General features: G+C 31.9%; 1 protein-coding gene across 2 annotated transcripts in view; it reads left to right on the plus strand.

Annotated features, from left to right (window-relative positions):
* LOC126736460 (putative transcription factor SOX-15) overlaps window positions 1–14726 on the plus strand; it is a 302005-nt gene that overhangs the window by 157944 nt on the left and 129335 nt on the right. For both annotated transcript variants that reach the window (XM_050440827.1, XM_050440825.1), the window contains exon 2: window positions 12925–13191. In XM_050440827.1, coding sequence (XP_050296784.1) covers window positions 12925–13191 — 267 coding nt within the window. The remainder of the gene's footprint in view (window positions 1–12924; window positions 13192–14726) is intronic.

Below are 14726 nucleotides of genomic sequence, written 5' to 3' on the forward strand. Positions count from 1 at the left end.
TTGCCATTTATAATACCTATGTGTAGTCTTCTATTCTCCAACCTACATAGCGAAACGATAGAGATTTTAAATACTGCCTGCCTCTTGGTATTTTTTGAGAAAATAAAAATTTTATAAAGCGGAAATCAGAATTTATAGAATAAAATATAAAAATAGCTCATTTCTCTATAAGTTATCTTCTGAGAGTGAAGGTGTACAGCTTACGGGTAAAAAGTTTTAGGCCGTCAAAGTCACCAAAATTATTTCGTTTTTAGTACTTGTTTTGAATACTCTTGATATTTAATTATTTTTGCTATTTTAAATGTCTCATATATTTTGTTTGCTATTTACTGGAAAAATAAAATACGAAAAATTTTCAATTTTACCAAAAATATGATGGTTATCATGGGTTTTCGGGAAAATGTGAAAAATATACTTTTGTTAAATGAAATTCCCTATATCTTTTGTAATATATAATTTTTCGACTTACCCTATGGTTTAGCCAGAAAATTAAAGTACACGAAAAAACGGTAAGAGAAGTGATTTATATTTTCAATTAATAACTGCCAAAAGGTAATAAAGCTGCATGGATTTAAAAAAATTTCAAATGCCAGATTAAATGTATTACTCCTTATTTAAAAAATAAATATAAATGCCATTCTTGGGATTATAGTTATATTTATAAAACTGATGTAATTGAAAACGAAAACTTTATTAAATTTCTACATACAAAGCTTTAAACTGGCTATTTTCGACAGGCCATTCTAAATCACTAAATAAAAATCGTTTCTCGAATCCTTTAGTTACCTTTTCTATTAATTCTATTTCATCAATACTACCTGCACAATAAAAAACTGCAGATCATCAAAGATTTATATTTACAGTCCCAAAAATGTTTGGACAGAAACAAAAATGTGACCGTTACTCAATATTAATGCCGTTGCGGAATGATACAAAAATCGCTTTGCAGACGACGCCGCGCCGACGATCGCATAGTCGAGTTAGGAATAATAAATGAGTAAATAAAATCGAGCTGAATTAATAATTATTTTATTATCTTGTATAAGTTTACTAAAAATACTGTAAACATTTTGAATGGATACATATTTAAATATCTTTTCTTCTTCATGAAAAGCTAGTTTTAAAAAATGAATTGAATATAGTATCATAGATCTTATAAACAAACAAAAATATATTAATACACAGTTCTATATTAGATTTTCTAAATAATATACAGGGTGTTTCAGAGTTGTGGTGCCAAAACCTTAGGGGAGATTCCGCTCAGCAAAATAAGAAAAAAAGTTTATATGAACATGGGTCCGGAAATGTTTCGTTTCCGAGATACAGGGTGTCAACTTTTTTCCAAAAATTAAGTTTTTTATTAATAACTTAGAAATGCGTTAGTCGATTTCATTGAATTTTTTACAGTTTATTTAAACCATTATCAGACATCTACTGAAGCAATTAAATTCGATCCGAAATTTCCAGGGGCGTACCAATAGAGCAAGTATTTTGTCTTTTTGTAGAAAAAAATATCACCCTGCAACTTTTTTGCGGTTTTTATTTACTTATTTTAAAAAACCCACTAAAATACAACTTTTTGGTCTCTTGACTTTTTTTAGTGTCTCGCTTCGTTTTTGAGAAAAAATTACAATACGGCACCACGGCACGTCTCTGAACTCCATAAGGAAAAATAAAAATGCTTAGGAATTATCCAAAAATATATCGCAGTGTGTTTGAAAACTAAAAAAAGCATTACCACGTAGATAACATCGAAATCGTAAATAATCGTAACTAACATCGAAAATACCGAAATTACATTCCTATCCATTCTAAAGATTATTTTTGTATCAAAGTAAGTGTTTTTGTTTACAACGCTCTGCATTTGTTAAAGTTTAAATTTAACAGTGTTAGTTCTAAAATACCTATCTTGGTAGTTGGTGGTGAAAAAAAATGGAATACACTTTTGCTGACCTAACAGATATGCTTCTTGTGTATGGTGAGGCCCGTTGCAATTCTCGAGAAGCCGAACGAATTTATCGTCGAAAATTTCCCAATAGGCGACATCCCAGCAGAAAAATATTTCCAAATATCAAAAGGCGAATACGAGAAACTGGTACATTGAGTGTAACACGGCCTGATGTTGCTCCCAGAAGAACTGCCGAGGAGGAAATTTTGGAAAGAGTGGAAAATGCACCATTCGTTAGCACTCGTGAAATAGCTAATGCTATGGGAATTGGACACAGTTCAGTCTGGAGAATATTGCATGAGCAGCTGCTGCATCTCTACCATTTGCAAAAAGTCCATGCATTGATTCCAGCCGACTATCCACTCCGTGTTTTTTTCTGCCAGTGGTATCTTCGTAGCCTTATAAACAATCCACAGTCTAATAGGAACATTTTATTTTCCGATGAAGCATTGTTTACCAGAAATGGATATTTTAATAGCCATAATTATCATGTTTGGCATGAAGAAAATCCTCATGCAACGCAAGTTACAGGCCACCAGCAGCGTTTTCATCTAAATATCTGGGCAGGAATTGTAGCTGATCAATTGATTGGCCCATTTGTATTACCACCGCGCTTAAATGGAGATGTTTACTTAGATTTTTTACGCAATACTCTTCCAGGACTCCTAGAAGAAGTTCCATTAAATAGCAGGCAGCAAATGATATTTCAGCATGACGGTGCACCGGCTCATTTTTACCGAGAAGTAAGAAACTATTTGGATGAAGCTTACCCTGGACGATGGATAGGATTGCATGGCCTCCTTGCTCACCAGATCTTACATCTTTAGATTTTTTTCTTTGGGGTTACCTAAAAAACCTTGTTTATGCTACCCCCGTGGAAACAGTGGAACAATTACAGCAAAGAATTTTCGATTCTTGCCGGACTATTCAGAACACTGCAGGTATTTTCGAACGAGTACGACAAAGTATGGTGAGACGGTGCAATGCTTGCATCGAAGCAGGAGGTTGTCAGTTTGAATATTTATTGTAATTTTGTTATCAGTGATTACTTTAACAAAAATGTATTCTCGTACCTACTAAGAAAATTGAGAAATAATGTATTATTTTAGAGAAAATTTTATTTGATGTTTTTTTTTAGTTTTCAAAAATAAACACACTGCGATACATTTTTGGATAATTCCTAAGCATTTTTATTTTTCCTTATGGAGTTCAGAGACGTGCCGTGGTGCCGTATTGTAATTTTTTCTCAAAAACGAAGCGAGACACTAAAAAAAGTCAAGAGACCAAAAAGTTGTATTTTAGTGGGTTTTTTAAAATAAGTAAATAAAAACCGCAAAAAAGTTGCAGGTTGATATTTTTTTCTACAAAAGACAAAATACTTGCTCTATTGGTACGCCCCTGGAAATTTCGGATCGAATTTAATTGCTTCAGTAGATGTCTGATAATGGTTTAAATAAACTGTAAAAAATTCAATGAAATCGACTAACGCATTTTTAAGTTATTAATAAAAAACTTAATTTTTGGAAAAAAGTTGACACCCTGTATCTCGGAAACGAAACATTTCCGGACCTATGTTCATATAAACTATTTTTCTTATTTTGCTGAGCGGAATCTCCCCTAAGGTTTTGGCACCACAACTCTGAAACACCCTGTATATTAAAACTATTTGGCTATATACGTTCATATTCTACACGAATTTAAAGCCGAAATATTTGTTGCATTTTATTTTCAATATATCATGAAATTATAATATCTACTTATATTTAGTTAGAGAGGATGTTTTTCAAATATAGCGACTTACGTACTTCACATACCCGAGAAGATGTAGGTATATCTCGAAAGAAAGCACGTAAAAAAGCTTCTATAAAAATATGTCCCAAATGTATTAGATTTTAAACCACGGTAAAGTTATCAGAAAAAAATATTTTTTGTTTTCGATAAATTTGATATTACTTAAAAAGCCATTTTCCGATACACACTTGGACGAATCTTAAGCTCAATATTTTTGAAAAGAAAATTATACACCATTGATTTTATAAAAATATACATTGCTGAATAAAAACCATTTTTCTCTATTGCTAAAATTTATTTTTTTAATAACCTTGATTATTTATTACATTATGAACTTAAGAAAAGGATATAGCATTCTGGGGATGAAAGACGAAATCAATATTTGGGTTGCTGGTATCCTTTTTTCAGATAATTTTCTTGAACAAAAACATTTTGCAACTATACTGTGCGCGCGAAGAATTTATTATATCAGATTGATCAGATTGTCAAAAAATATAATTAAAACAGATAAAACGTACTTAGTTCAATTAATTTTTTTGGTTTATTAATAATTACTTTATTACTGTTTGTAGAAGCTTCTTACCAATATACCTAAACTATCTTAAAACCATAACAAATGTGTCAGGTAAACAAAAATAATTATTGTCAATAAATTTCAGAACTTGTAGGCTATTGTTTTTCATAAAGTTTATTTAGCAACGTTGATAAAAGCACCTCTATATCGTGAATGAACGTGTTTCGATAAGATAAGGTACCTGTTGACTTTTCACCTTAACGCCGTTTCATTCTCAGGTTTGTTTTCCACTTAGATTTTTGTGACGTCAGTGTTTTTCCGAGAAATAATTTCTTTTCAAAAGCCGCACGTACAAATTAAAGCAAACCAATTATTTGCTTTAACTAAATTTTATAGAGAATATTTTAATATTATATTTATGTATTATAGACAATATATAAGTATGACATTAAAAAAAATAGAAAAAATTGCTGCGCGTAATAAAAAAATTGCTAATTACATCAACATTACATATACCTTCATACATCAGTGGTTATTAGATCAAGTACCCGAGATAACCGCAATTTTTCAACGTCATATTTTTTCTCGGGTAATGCAAAATATAACATAAATAAATAATTTAACCAGGATGTATTCAATGACATTGAAAAAAACCACACGAGATGCTGCTGCCTCACGTCAATACACAATCGTAGCATATTGTAAGTTTCGAATGTAATTATATTGTAGTTTTTTTTATCTTAATATACTTTATTTGCTTATCTACATAATTTATGGTGATTTCACTTAAGCCCTCTCTTCCTATATTTTTTTTTATAATCAAAAAAATTTTGTTAAAATATTTATTAAATCTGTAAAAAATCAATAGTCCCTAGTAGTAGTATAATACAAAAATATACAATAGTAGTATGCATCTAATTGTTTTACTAATCAAAAAATTAAAACATTTGCGCGTTGTTCCAGATCTCAGTTTTAAAACATAAATATAAGTTAATTGATACGAATAAAACTATGTCTTTTATTTTGCACTATTTCTAAAATCCAAAATTTATTCACCTACTTGATATACAGGGTGTCCGGAAAAAGGAGGCCAATCCGCCGGCCATATATAGGGTGGACCAAAAAATAATGCGACTTTCGTTATGCCATTTTTTTATTGGGCGTTCGGTATTCAATATACAGGGCGTCAAAATGAAAAATATAAAATCGTTTTTTTAATGTAAATCGAGTGTTTCATGAGGTATTAAATTAAAATTTGGTGTAAGGGGTTTTTTTGGAACGAGAAATAGAAATCCGTTCACGGATTTGCTATACCTTGCAGATAGCGCCGCGGTATATTGCATGTGTTAAAAATACCAACACTTTTTTGTCCTCCTGTATAATAAAGTTGTAGTAAAAAATTCTAATTACCCAATCTTTTCTTATAAAAAAAGTATTCTTAGTAAATGTCGGCCTGAGAATCCGTTTATTAGATATCTTAATTTTAATATCTAGATATTTCTTTCTAAACAAATTGGCTGACCTCGGGCACCAGTTACGTACTCTCAAAGTGACAAATTTAAACGCTTCTGACGCTCTTAACAAGCTTCTCAATTACTTCTAAAATAAATCTACATTTTTTAAACACATACTTGTATTTGGTGTGTTTTCTTCCCACCGATTTTGTCCCAAAAGAAAATAAGTATTTTTTAAATTTGATTAACCGCCTAAGGGAGAAGTTTCAGCAAAAGACGATTCAACCAGGGCAAGAGGAAGAAATTTTAAGAATTGTCGAAGAATCACCAAACATTAGTCAAAGTCAAAGTCAAAATATACTTTATTTGCTAAGTTTACAAACTTGTGCTAAAAGTTTCCTAATCCTAGAATTTATAATACAAGTATTTATTTGGTTATACAGGATACAGGACAAAAACAGAATACATAATCGATTTTGATTGTACATAGAAGCATATTTTATATAATTAAAGAAAAAACCAAAAAAGAAGAAAAGAAAAGGTGAGAACCAACATAAAACAAGAATAATAAAAAAATTATAAAATAAATCTGATCAAAAGATATATAATTCATTTTAAATATTAAAATGAGTCATTAAAATACTCTTCAATGCTGTAGTAAGCTTTTGGTAAGATTAATTTCTTTAGTTCTCTCCTAAACTTTTTAAGGTCTGTAACAGTCCTAATCGAAAAAGGAACATGATTAAATATTTTACGACTAATAAATATAAGAGAGTTTCTCGTAAGTGAGGAGGTGGGGATTGGAAGAGATAAGTTGCCCACTTGACGAGTATTATGACTGGTGCAGGATGGTTAGGGACTTACGGACTTATGTATGAGTATTGCAGTTTCCAATATAAAGAGTGAGAAAACTGTTAAAATTATTTCAGCTACAAAAAGAGGTTTACAAGAGACTCTCAGACCAACACCACACAGATACCTTAATGCTTTTTTTCTGAATAGTAAAAATTATGTTAAGGAGTCCATTGGAGCACAAACCCCAAAATGGCAACCCATAACGGATATGAGAGTCTATTAAGGCGAAATAAACTGAACGAGCAAACAACCCCCCTCCCCCCAACTCATGCCTGGCAACCCTGACTGCAAAACAACCAGAAGAAAGTTTAGCAGCGAGGCCCAAAACGTGGTTGTCAAACCTTAAACTCTCATCAATGAAGAGGCCGAGAAATTGACAATAATTAGTACTAGGGTTTTGGCTGAACGGGTGAGAAATATTGAGAAAACCGAGACACATAATATTTTACGGAGTCAACAACTTTACCAATTTCATCTTCAAAAAGTACAAAGTCTTTTACCCCACGATCCCGAGGTAAGACTTGGTTTTTGTAGATGGTTATGTGAAATGAATAATAGAAATGTGGATTTTTAAACAAATATATGATGACACAATACAATGACAAAAATACATATCGCACACATATGGGCTGAAGAGAATCCTAGAGCCATAGTTAAGACACATCATCAAGTAAATTTTAAAGCCAATGTATGGGCAGGTGTTATGGATAACTTTTTTTTAGGACCTGTTAACTTACCAGGCAATTTGACCGGTGATTCATTTCTGTTTCTACAAGAAATACTGCCCGATTTGCCTTTAAATTTCAGACAAAATCTTTGGTTTCAACTCGACGGTGCTCCAGCTCATTTTGCTATAAATGGGATATAGAAACTATTTACATCAAGTATTTCAAGATTGGTCGGGGTCGAGATGCTCCTGTTCCGTGGCCACCCCGTTCGCCCGATGTTACACCATTGGATTTTTCAGTCTGAGATGTATGAAAGACTTTGTGTATATGGTTCCGATTTTAAACGGGGATCATTTAAGGGAAACAATCATTGCAGCTGGAGAGCATTTCAAGTTGAAACCAAATATTTTTCAAAGCCTTAGATTTTCTTTAATAAAAAGGGGTCGTATGCGTATACAAATGAATGGAGGTCACGTAGAACAAATTGGGTCATTATTCTATGATTTTTATTATAATAAGTAATTTAGCATTAATTTAGAAAAAAATATTTACGTTTATTTTGTTAACTTCTTAAAATGTATCTAGATTTTAAAATTAAGATATCTAATAAACGGATTCTCAGGCCGACATTTACTAAGAATACTTTTTTTGCAAAAAAAAATTGGAAAGTTAAATTTTTTTACTAAAACATTATTATACAGACGTATAAAAAAGTTTTGATATTTTTAACACATGCAATATACCGCATGGGGCGCCCTCTGAAAGGTATAGAGAATCTGTGAACGGAATTCAATTTCTCGATCCAAAAAAGCCCCTTACACCAAATTTTAATTTAATATCTTATGAACCACTCGACTTCAAAAAAAACGATTTTATATTTCTCAGTTTGACGCCCTGTATATTGAATACCGAGCTCCCAATTAAAAAATGGCATAACGAAAGTCACATTATTTTGGTTCACCCTATATGTGGCCGGCGGATTGGCCTCCTTTTTCCGGACACCCTGTATAATTTTTAATATTTATTTTGAGCGGCGTACCAACTTAAGCTAGGAACCTTTATAAAATGTATGAGTTATACTTATAAATTTTCATTGATCTAAACAGATCTGCTTTTCATCCCTTGATTTCTTTTTTATTAGGTTCTATTTTTATTAGATCTTTTTTATATTTTAGTGATTTATAACCAAAAATCCTTAAATCATTATAAAATTTAATTGGATTAATTAAATGGATTGATTAAAATATATATTTTTTGTAATAAATATTTTTTGAACTCATCACGCTAAAATAAATACTTTAATCAAAATGATTTATTGATTACGTGACTATTCGATGATTAACAATTTAAGACAATTTGTCACAATTACACAATCTTCTGAGGCTCCAAAATAAACAATCACTGAAAATAATTTCTAAGGGGAAACACACTTATGCAGTAAAGTTAGCTATTAAATTTCATTTACCCCTTCATCCCCAGCTGATTATTATATCTATTAATTTAATTAAATTTCTTTTGTTTTCAAAACAATAATAGATTCTATTTTAAAAGTCCTGATGTAAAATTGCAAATGTTTATTTGAAAATACCCCGGTAGTCTTAAACTATTCTTCCGCCGAGTCAGGTATTAAGTCAGGTTACGCCTTAAAAACAACAGATTTTAGGTGACCCAAAAGGATAGATCAGAACTAATAATGAGTCTAAAAGTGATGATTTAAATATTCAGGTCTTAGAGCTATTTTGGTGTTTTATTTTTATTTTAAGAGACGAAATACTGTTATTAGAATTGATACATCTAATTTTTATTTTTATACTATTTACACGAAAAAGAGCATTTATCTTTAATAATGGTGTACAGCGTAGCTGAAAGTGTGGAAACTATGTCTTATATATAATATATTCATAAAAGTTATAAGTGCTTGAATCAGGGATGCATTACTAAGGTTAAATTAAAAAACCACACTAAAGATAGATATTTTATATTTGTCTGACTAAATAATTTTAAACATTCTTCAGTAAAATCAAAAATAAGCATGAAATTCACACATCGGCCCGAAATTTTTTTTCTTGGGTGCCAAAATATCCTTCCATTCATTTACCTGTAATAGAAAATCATAGGTTAAAATGAGAACAACACTGTTTGATCGTTTCTCCCTCACCTCTCTAAAAAGGAAATACAATACGCTGCACGTCTCGGTCACCTCTGCATTTAATTTGGGTATGATTTTAGTTACTAGAGGGGGAGTAAGAGAAACGCTATCATTTTCTTTTTAACTTGTGTCTTAAATTTTTAGTTCTAAGTCGATACATTAATTTTTGCTTTCAAGATCCCCGTTATTCGGACCGGTATAGGTCTCATCATAAGGCAGGCAAGAAAGCGTGATAACAAATTTGTATAAATATGAAAAAGAATCAAAAAAATGTTTCTTCTACCATTCAGTTTAGTTAATATATTAAAAATTTTAATAGTCAGACAGGTAAGGAAAAATCTATATTATGATCGGAATATTATGAATATACAGGGTGTTTCGGGAGGAAAGGGAAATATTTTGGGAACATATTCAGAAGGTGAATAAATTAGATAAATTAACCCATATATTTAAATCCGATTCTTAACCGTTTCTGAAATAATCGGCTTTAAAGTTTTTTTTTAATTTTTGGAATAATTACGTTTTCTGTATTTCTAACTCACGTTGCAGATATTTCATCATTGTTTGTTATTACCTATTTTAATTGACTAGTTGTGTTGACAAGCATGATGATTCTAAGCCTTTCAGTTTAAAAAGAGCAAAGTTTCTATTATACATAATGCCTCATATATTCACCCATAAGAAGTATGCTGATATGATATTCGTGTATGGTTTCTGTAATGGTAGCGCATTACGTGCTGTTGATGAATACCGATGTCGTTTTCCAAATCGAAGAATTCCTAATCGAAAAGTTTTTTTAGACAGTTTTCGCAAATGCTTAGGAAACAGGAATGTTTCTAAGCGTAAGAATTAATTCAGAATAAGAGGCGGGACTAAATGTGAAAAATAAAGAAAATGTTCTGGATATGGCTGAAGAGAACCCGGGTGTTAGTACGAGGCGGATTACAAAAGAACTTCGATTAGCATCACGTGGACGTTTGGAAGACACACACACAACGGGTTTAAGCCTTTCCATATTCAACCGGTTCAACATCTTCAAGAGGGTGATTATGGCTTAAGGGTTCAATTTTGCGAATGGATCCAACAAAATCTAGGCCTACATAAATTCATTTTATTTAGCGATAAAGCTCATTTTACACGCAATGGAATTAATAACCGACACAATGAACATCGGTGGTCAGATGAAAATCCTCATGCCAAGTTTGAATGAAACTTTCAACATCGATTCAGTGTTAACGTGTGGTGTGGAATGCTGAACGACCAGTTCTTTGGTCCTTTTGTATTAGATGAGCGTCTTACTGGAGAAGGATATTTACGCTTTTTGGAAGACCATTTAATACACATGTTGGATGATGTTCCGCTAATTGTTTGATACCGAATGGATTTTCAACACGATGGAGCCCCGCCTCATTTTAGTCGCCATTAGAGTGCGTAATTTCTTAGACAATCGTTTTTCTGATCATTGGATTGGCAGAGGAGAACTTCAAGCTTGGCCACCAAGGTCACCAAACTTAAATCCACTGGATTGCCTCTGGGGGTGAATGAAAGCTTTATGTACGAAACACCAGGAGAAACCGTAGAAGGACTCCACAATCAAATTTTGAATGCTTCAAGTATTATTAAAAACTATCCCCAAGCAATTAAACGTGCAACACGAGCGCTTAACAAACGTGCTGCAGCTTGCCTTGAAGTTGGTAGAGGTATTTTCGAAAACATTTTAAATTAGTGGAATTTTGTTTCTTTTTTAGTATTTGTTTGTATTGCTTTTAAAATAAAAAATCTTACAAAAAAAATCAGAGACGATTATTTCAGAAACGGTTGAGAATCAGATTAAAACAAATAAGTTAATTTATCTTATTTTGACCTTCTGAACATGTTCCCAAAATATTTCCATTTCCTCGCGAAACACCCTGTATAGTACGCAGCTAATATTAATGTAGCGTTTTCACCGTTCGCTAAGGTGGCTTATTTTTTTTATTCCAATTTACTGAAGTGGTCCATCACGGATACAATGTACTTATTCCCTGCTTCTGATTCGAGAAACGGATCGTCGGACGTCAACAGCAATCCTTTTAAACGGATTGGTACCCACGTTTTATTGATGCCTCAAAGCCTTCTGCTTCCACTGCGGCCTATTATTTGCCATACATAAAACGCTTTTTTGGACCTTTTTCCACAATTTCTTACATCTGCCTTGCTCTTGACTCTTACGTAAGAGTAAAATCTTTCCCCCACTTTTCCCAGGGTCTTTGTTACTCCAAGATGTCCTCCTGACATACCGGCACAGATTTCCTATAGCAACTCGGAAATCCGACATTTACCATAACCATTTGTCATATTTCGTGTTTGCCGTCGTGGTAAACCATTTTCCACTGCAACAATCCATCTTCCAAAATTATTGAGTTGTGCGCAATATGACTTGACATTGGGAGAATACTAGGCAACTTCTTCCCAAGTTAGTTTCTTTATCCAGGTTAGACTATCTGGATATCGGGATCTTTCTCTTGGGTTCTTATAAGATCTTCATTTTGCCAAGTATCATCGACGATGGTAGTGCTGAATAATATTACATCTTTCGCCTCTGCCCGCTGGCAGTCCTCCGCATAAATTTTAATAATTGGTGAGGCCAGGAAATATCTAATTAATAATCGGTATATTATAAATATACAGGGTGTTACGAAATTTAGTGCAAATATTTTAAGAGCGTATTGTTGGAGTTAAAATACGATTTTTTTTTCCTATAAACATGTGTCCTAAAATGCAGCCCCTCAGAGCTACAGCCCGCGCAAATTGCTTAAAGAAAATCGATTGTCCTTGAAAAATTGACTTGTCCCCGTTTTTTAGGTGCTCTTTTTACTTTCTGCCCCAAAAATGGTGTCAATCCAATTTTAGGAGACGATTCAGGGGAGCTTATCCTTCTGATGGCTCGTATCTTATGCTTTCTATAAGAAACTTAAAAATCTAGCAACACCATCTAGTTAGTCATTAAAAAAATTTAAATTTCTGTTGCTTGCATTTTTTCGATATAATTAAGCATTTTCGAGAAATCCCTGATAAACGAAACGGGAGCGTTATTAAACCTGATTAAACTATTAAATTAGAAGAAACGAAGTGGGCTGTGACGGTTTTATTTTTTGTTAAATCAAATTATTTTTATCCAAAAAATGCAAGCAACAATAATTTTAGATTTTTTTCATACCTAATTAGGTAATTAGATAATTGATAAAATTCGGTTTACACCATTTTTGGGATGGAAAATGTCAAGAGGCCGCAAAACAATTAGAACTTATAAAAGATTTGACGTATAACTGTAGTCAGTAAATAGAAAGTAAAGAAAATAAGAAAAATCTATTTAAAAAAACGAAAGTAAGTGAAATACCATAAAAATTAATAAATAAATGGCTGAGTTTAAATATAAACTTTTTATAGAAAAACAAAGCTAATGAATTTTTTATGTAATTATAATATTTCATTTTCTAATATAAAAAATATATTTTAATATATTCTAGTCCTAACCTATTAATATTTGTTTATATTTGTTTCAGCCTTATTGACGACCATGCCTGCACACCCTCCCCATCAAATCAGTCAAGTCACTATAACTGCCTATCACCATCTAATTCACCATCGCCACTTTTACAACAGTATCAGTTAGGCAGATACCCGCAGGACTACTCCAGTGGTGGAGCTGATCCTCAGGATATGATCCCAGCTGCCCAAATGCTTCCGCAAGCTCCTCCCAAATCCGAGGAAATGTGGGTTGCTGCGGGGGGCATGGATGGTTTTGCAGATTTTAGGGGTTATGATAACAGGTAAAATACAAATTTTTCCGATATTGTATATTGTCATAATTCTATATACGTTTTTACAGGGTGGCCCACCAGAAAGATCGTAACCCTATTTATGACTTTCATATATTTTGGAAAAAAACGATTTTTCACTTATATCCTAAAAATAAATCTCAAAATAGTTCCCACAGGAATAAGGCTTTACTTTAAAATTAAATAACCTATTAAAATAATCATTGTTTAATATTTATCTTTACTACGTAGGTAATTTAACAATTTTAAGTCAAAGACAAAGGTCTTCGATGATATAGGACACTGATTCATTGTAAATGTTCTTGCTAGTATTCATGTTAATTTTTGGTATGGTTTTTTTGTAATCCATTATCAGTATTGAGTCAAGTTAGCCAAATTTTATTAATCCAAATATTTTCACATGGATTGAAGATTTATTAGATACTCTATTAAATCAAAGTTACAAAATACTTCATGGAAAATCTAATAATGAAAAAAGAGGGGGTTTTTATTCAACAGTCTAAAGTATAATTCAATATCTTATTTTGGATGACCCTGCATTATACAATTATAATCATGATATTATCTGAGTTGATATAGCGCAATTACAAATCAAGAATATCCCTATAATACTCGAAAATATTACCAGTTTTTATCGTAGGATCTATTTTGTAATAGTTTTTCTTATTTTAGGTTTCAGGCTGAGTTTGTTATCATATATACTTATTTTCTGAAGAAACTGATTTAATGTATGCTTGGTAGCTTTAGCAAGAGCGGATCCATGGTTCAGATACCGTTTTCTAACAAAATCAAAGACAACTCAATTTCTTTACTTAAATTTAGATCAACTTGTGAAATTTGAAACGTAGCAAACTTCTCCCTGAGTAGACCTAAATATTGAGTTCCTGAGTTTATAATTTAAACTTTAGTTGGGCACAAAAACCACCTCTCTGGTCTTTAAGATGTTACGTCATGATGCTCAAACATATCCATATATGTTATATTTATATATTTTGAAAAGTGTTCTTTAATTTTGAATTTTATCTACTATTAATCATCAATGAAAAAAGGAAAATTACATCAGATATAGTTTATAGTCAGAGAAGTTTGGCAATTTTTAGTTAGTAATTTAGCTTAGTTGCCTAGCAGATCTACCATTTTCAAACCAAAAACTTGTCAATGTAGGACTCTAGTTTCAATAAAAAGTGGTAAAAAATAAAGTTGTTTTAGGTGCAGAAACTCTGAAATAGAATATAGTTAGTTAGGTACAAAATAAATCAAGTTCAAAGTCAAAATCAAAAAATTAAGTTCTTGCATTGAAATGGGGTTTTATTCATTTGATAATCTACCTTTTTGGAGATTTATAGAGTCCTCTCAGAAATGACTTTGAGGTCCATCAAAAGTCGGCACCATGAGAAGTCTCGTCAAGAGAAATATGTCTTGGTACAATTGGATATTTTTAACATATCACAGAACCTTGCTACAGAAGACTTTTTTTGATTCAAATAAATAATTTAATAAAGATTTAGTGGTATAAAGACTTTGAT

This window comes from Anthonomus grandis, chromosome 5 (assembly GCF_022605725.1).
Source record: "Anthonomus grandis grandis chromosome 5, icAntGran1.3, whole genome shotgun sequence".
Taxonomy (NCBI): Eukaryota; Metazoa; Arthropoda; class Insecta; order Coleoptera; family Curculionidae; genus Anthonomus; species Anthonomus grandis.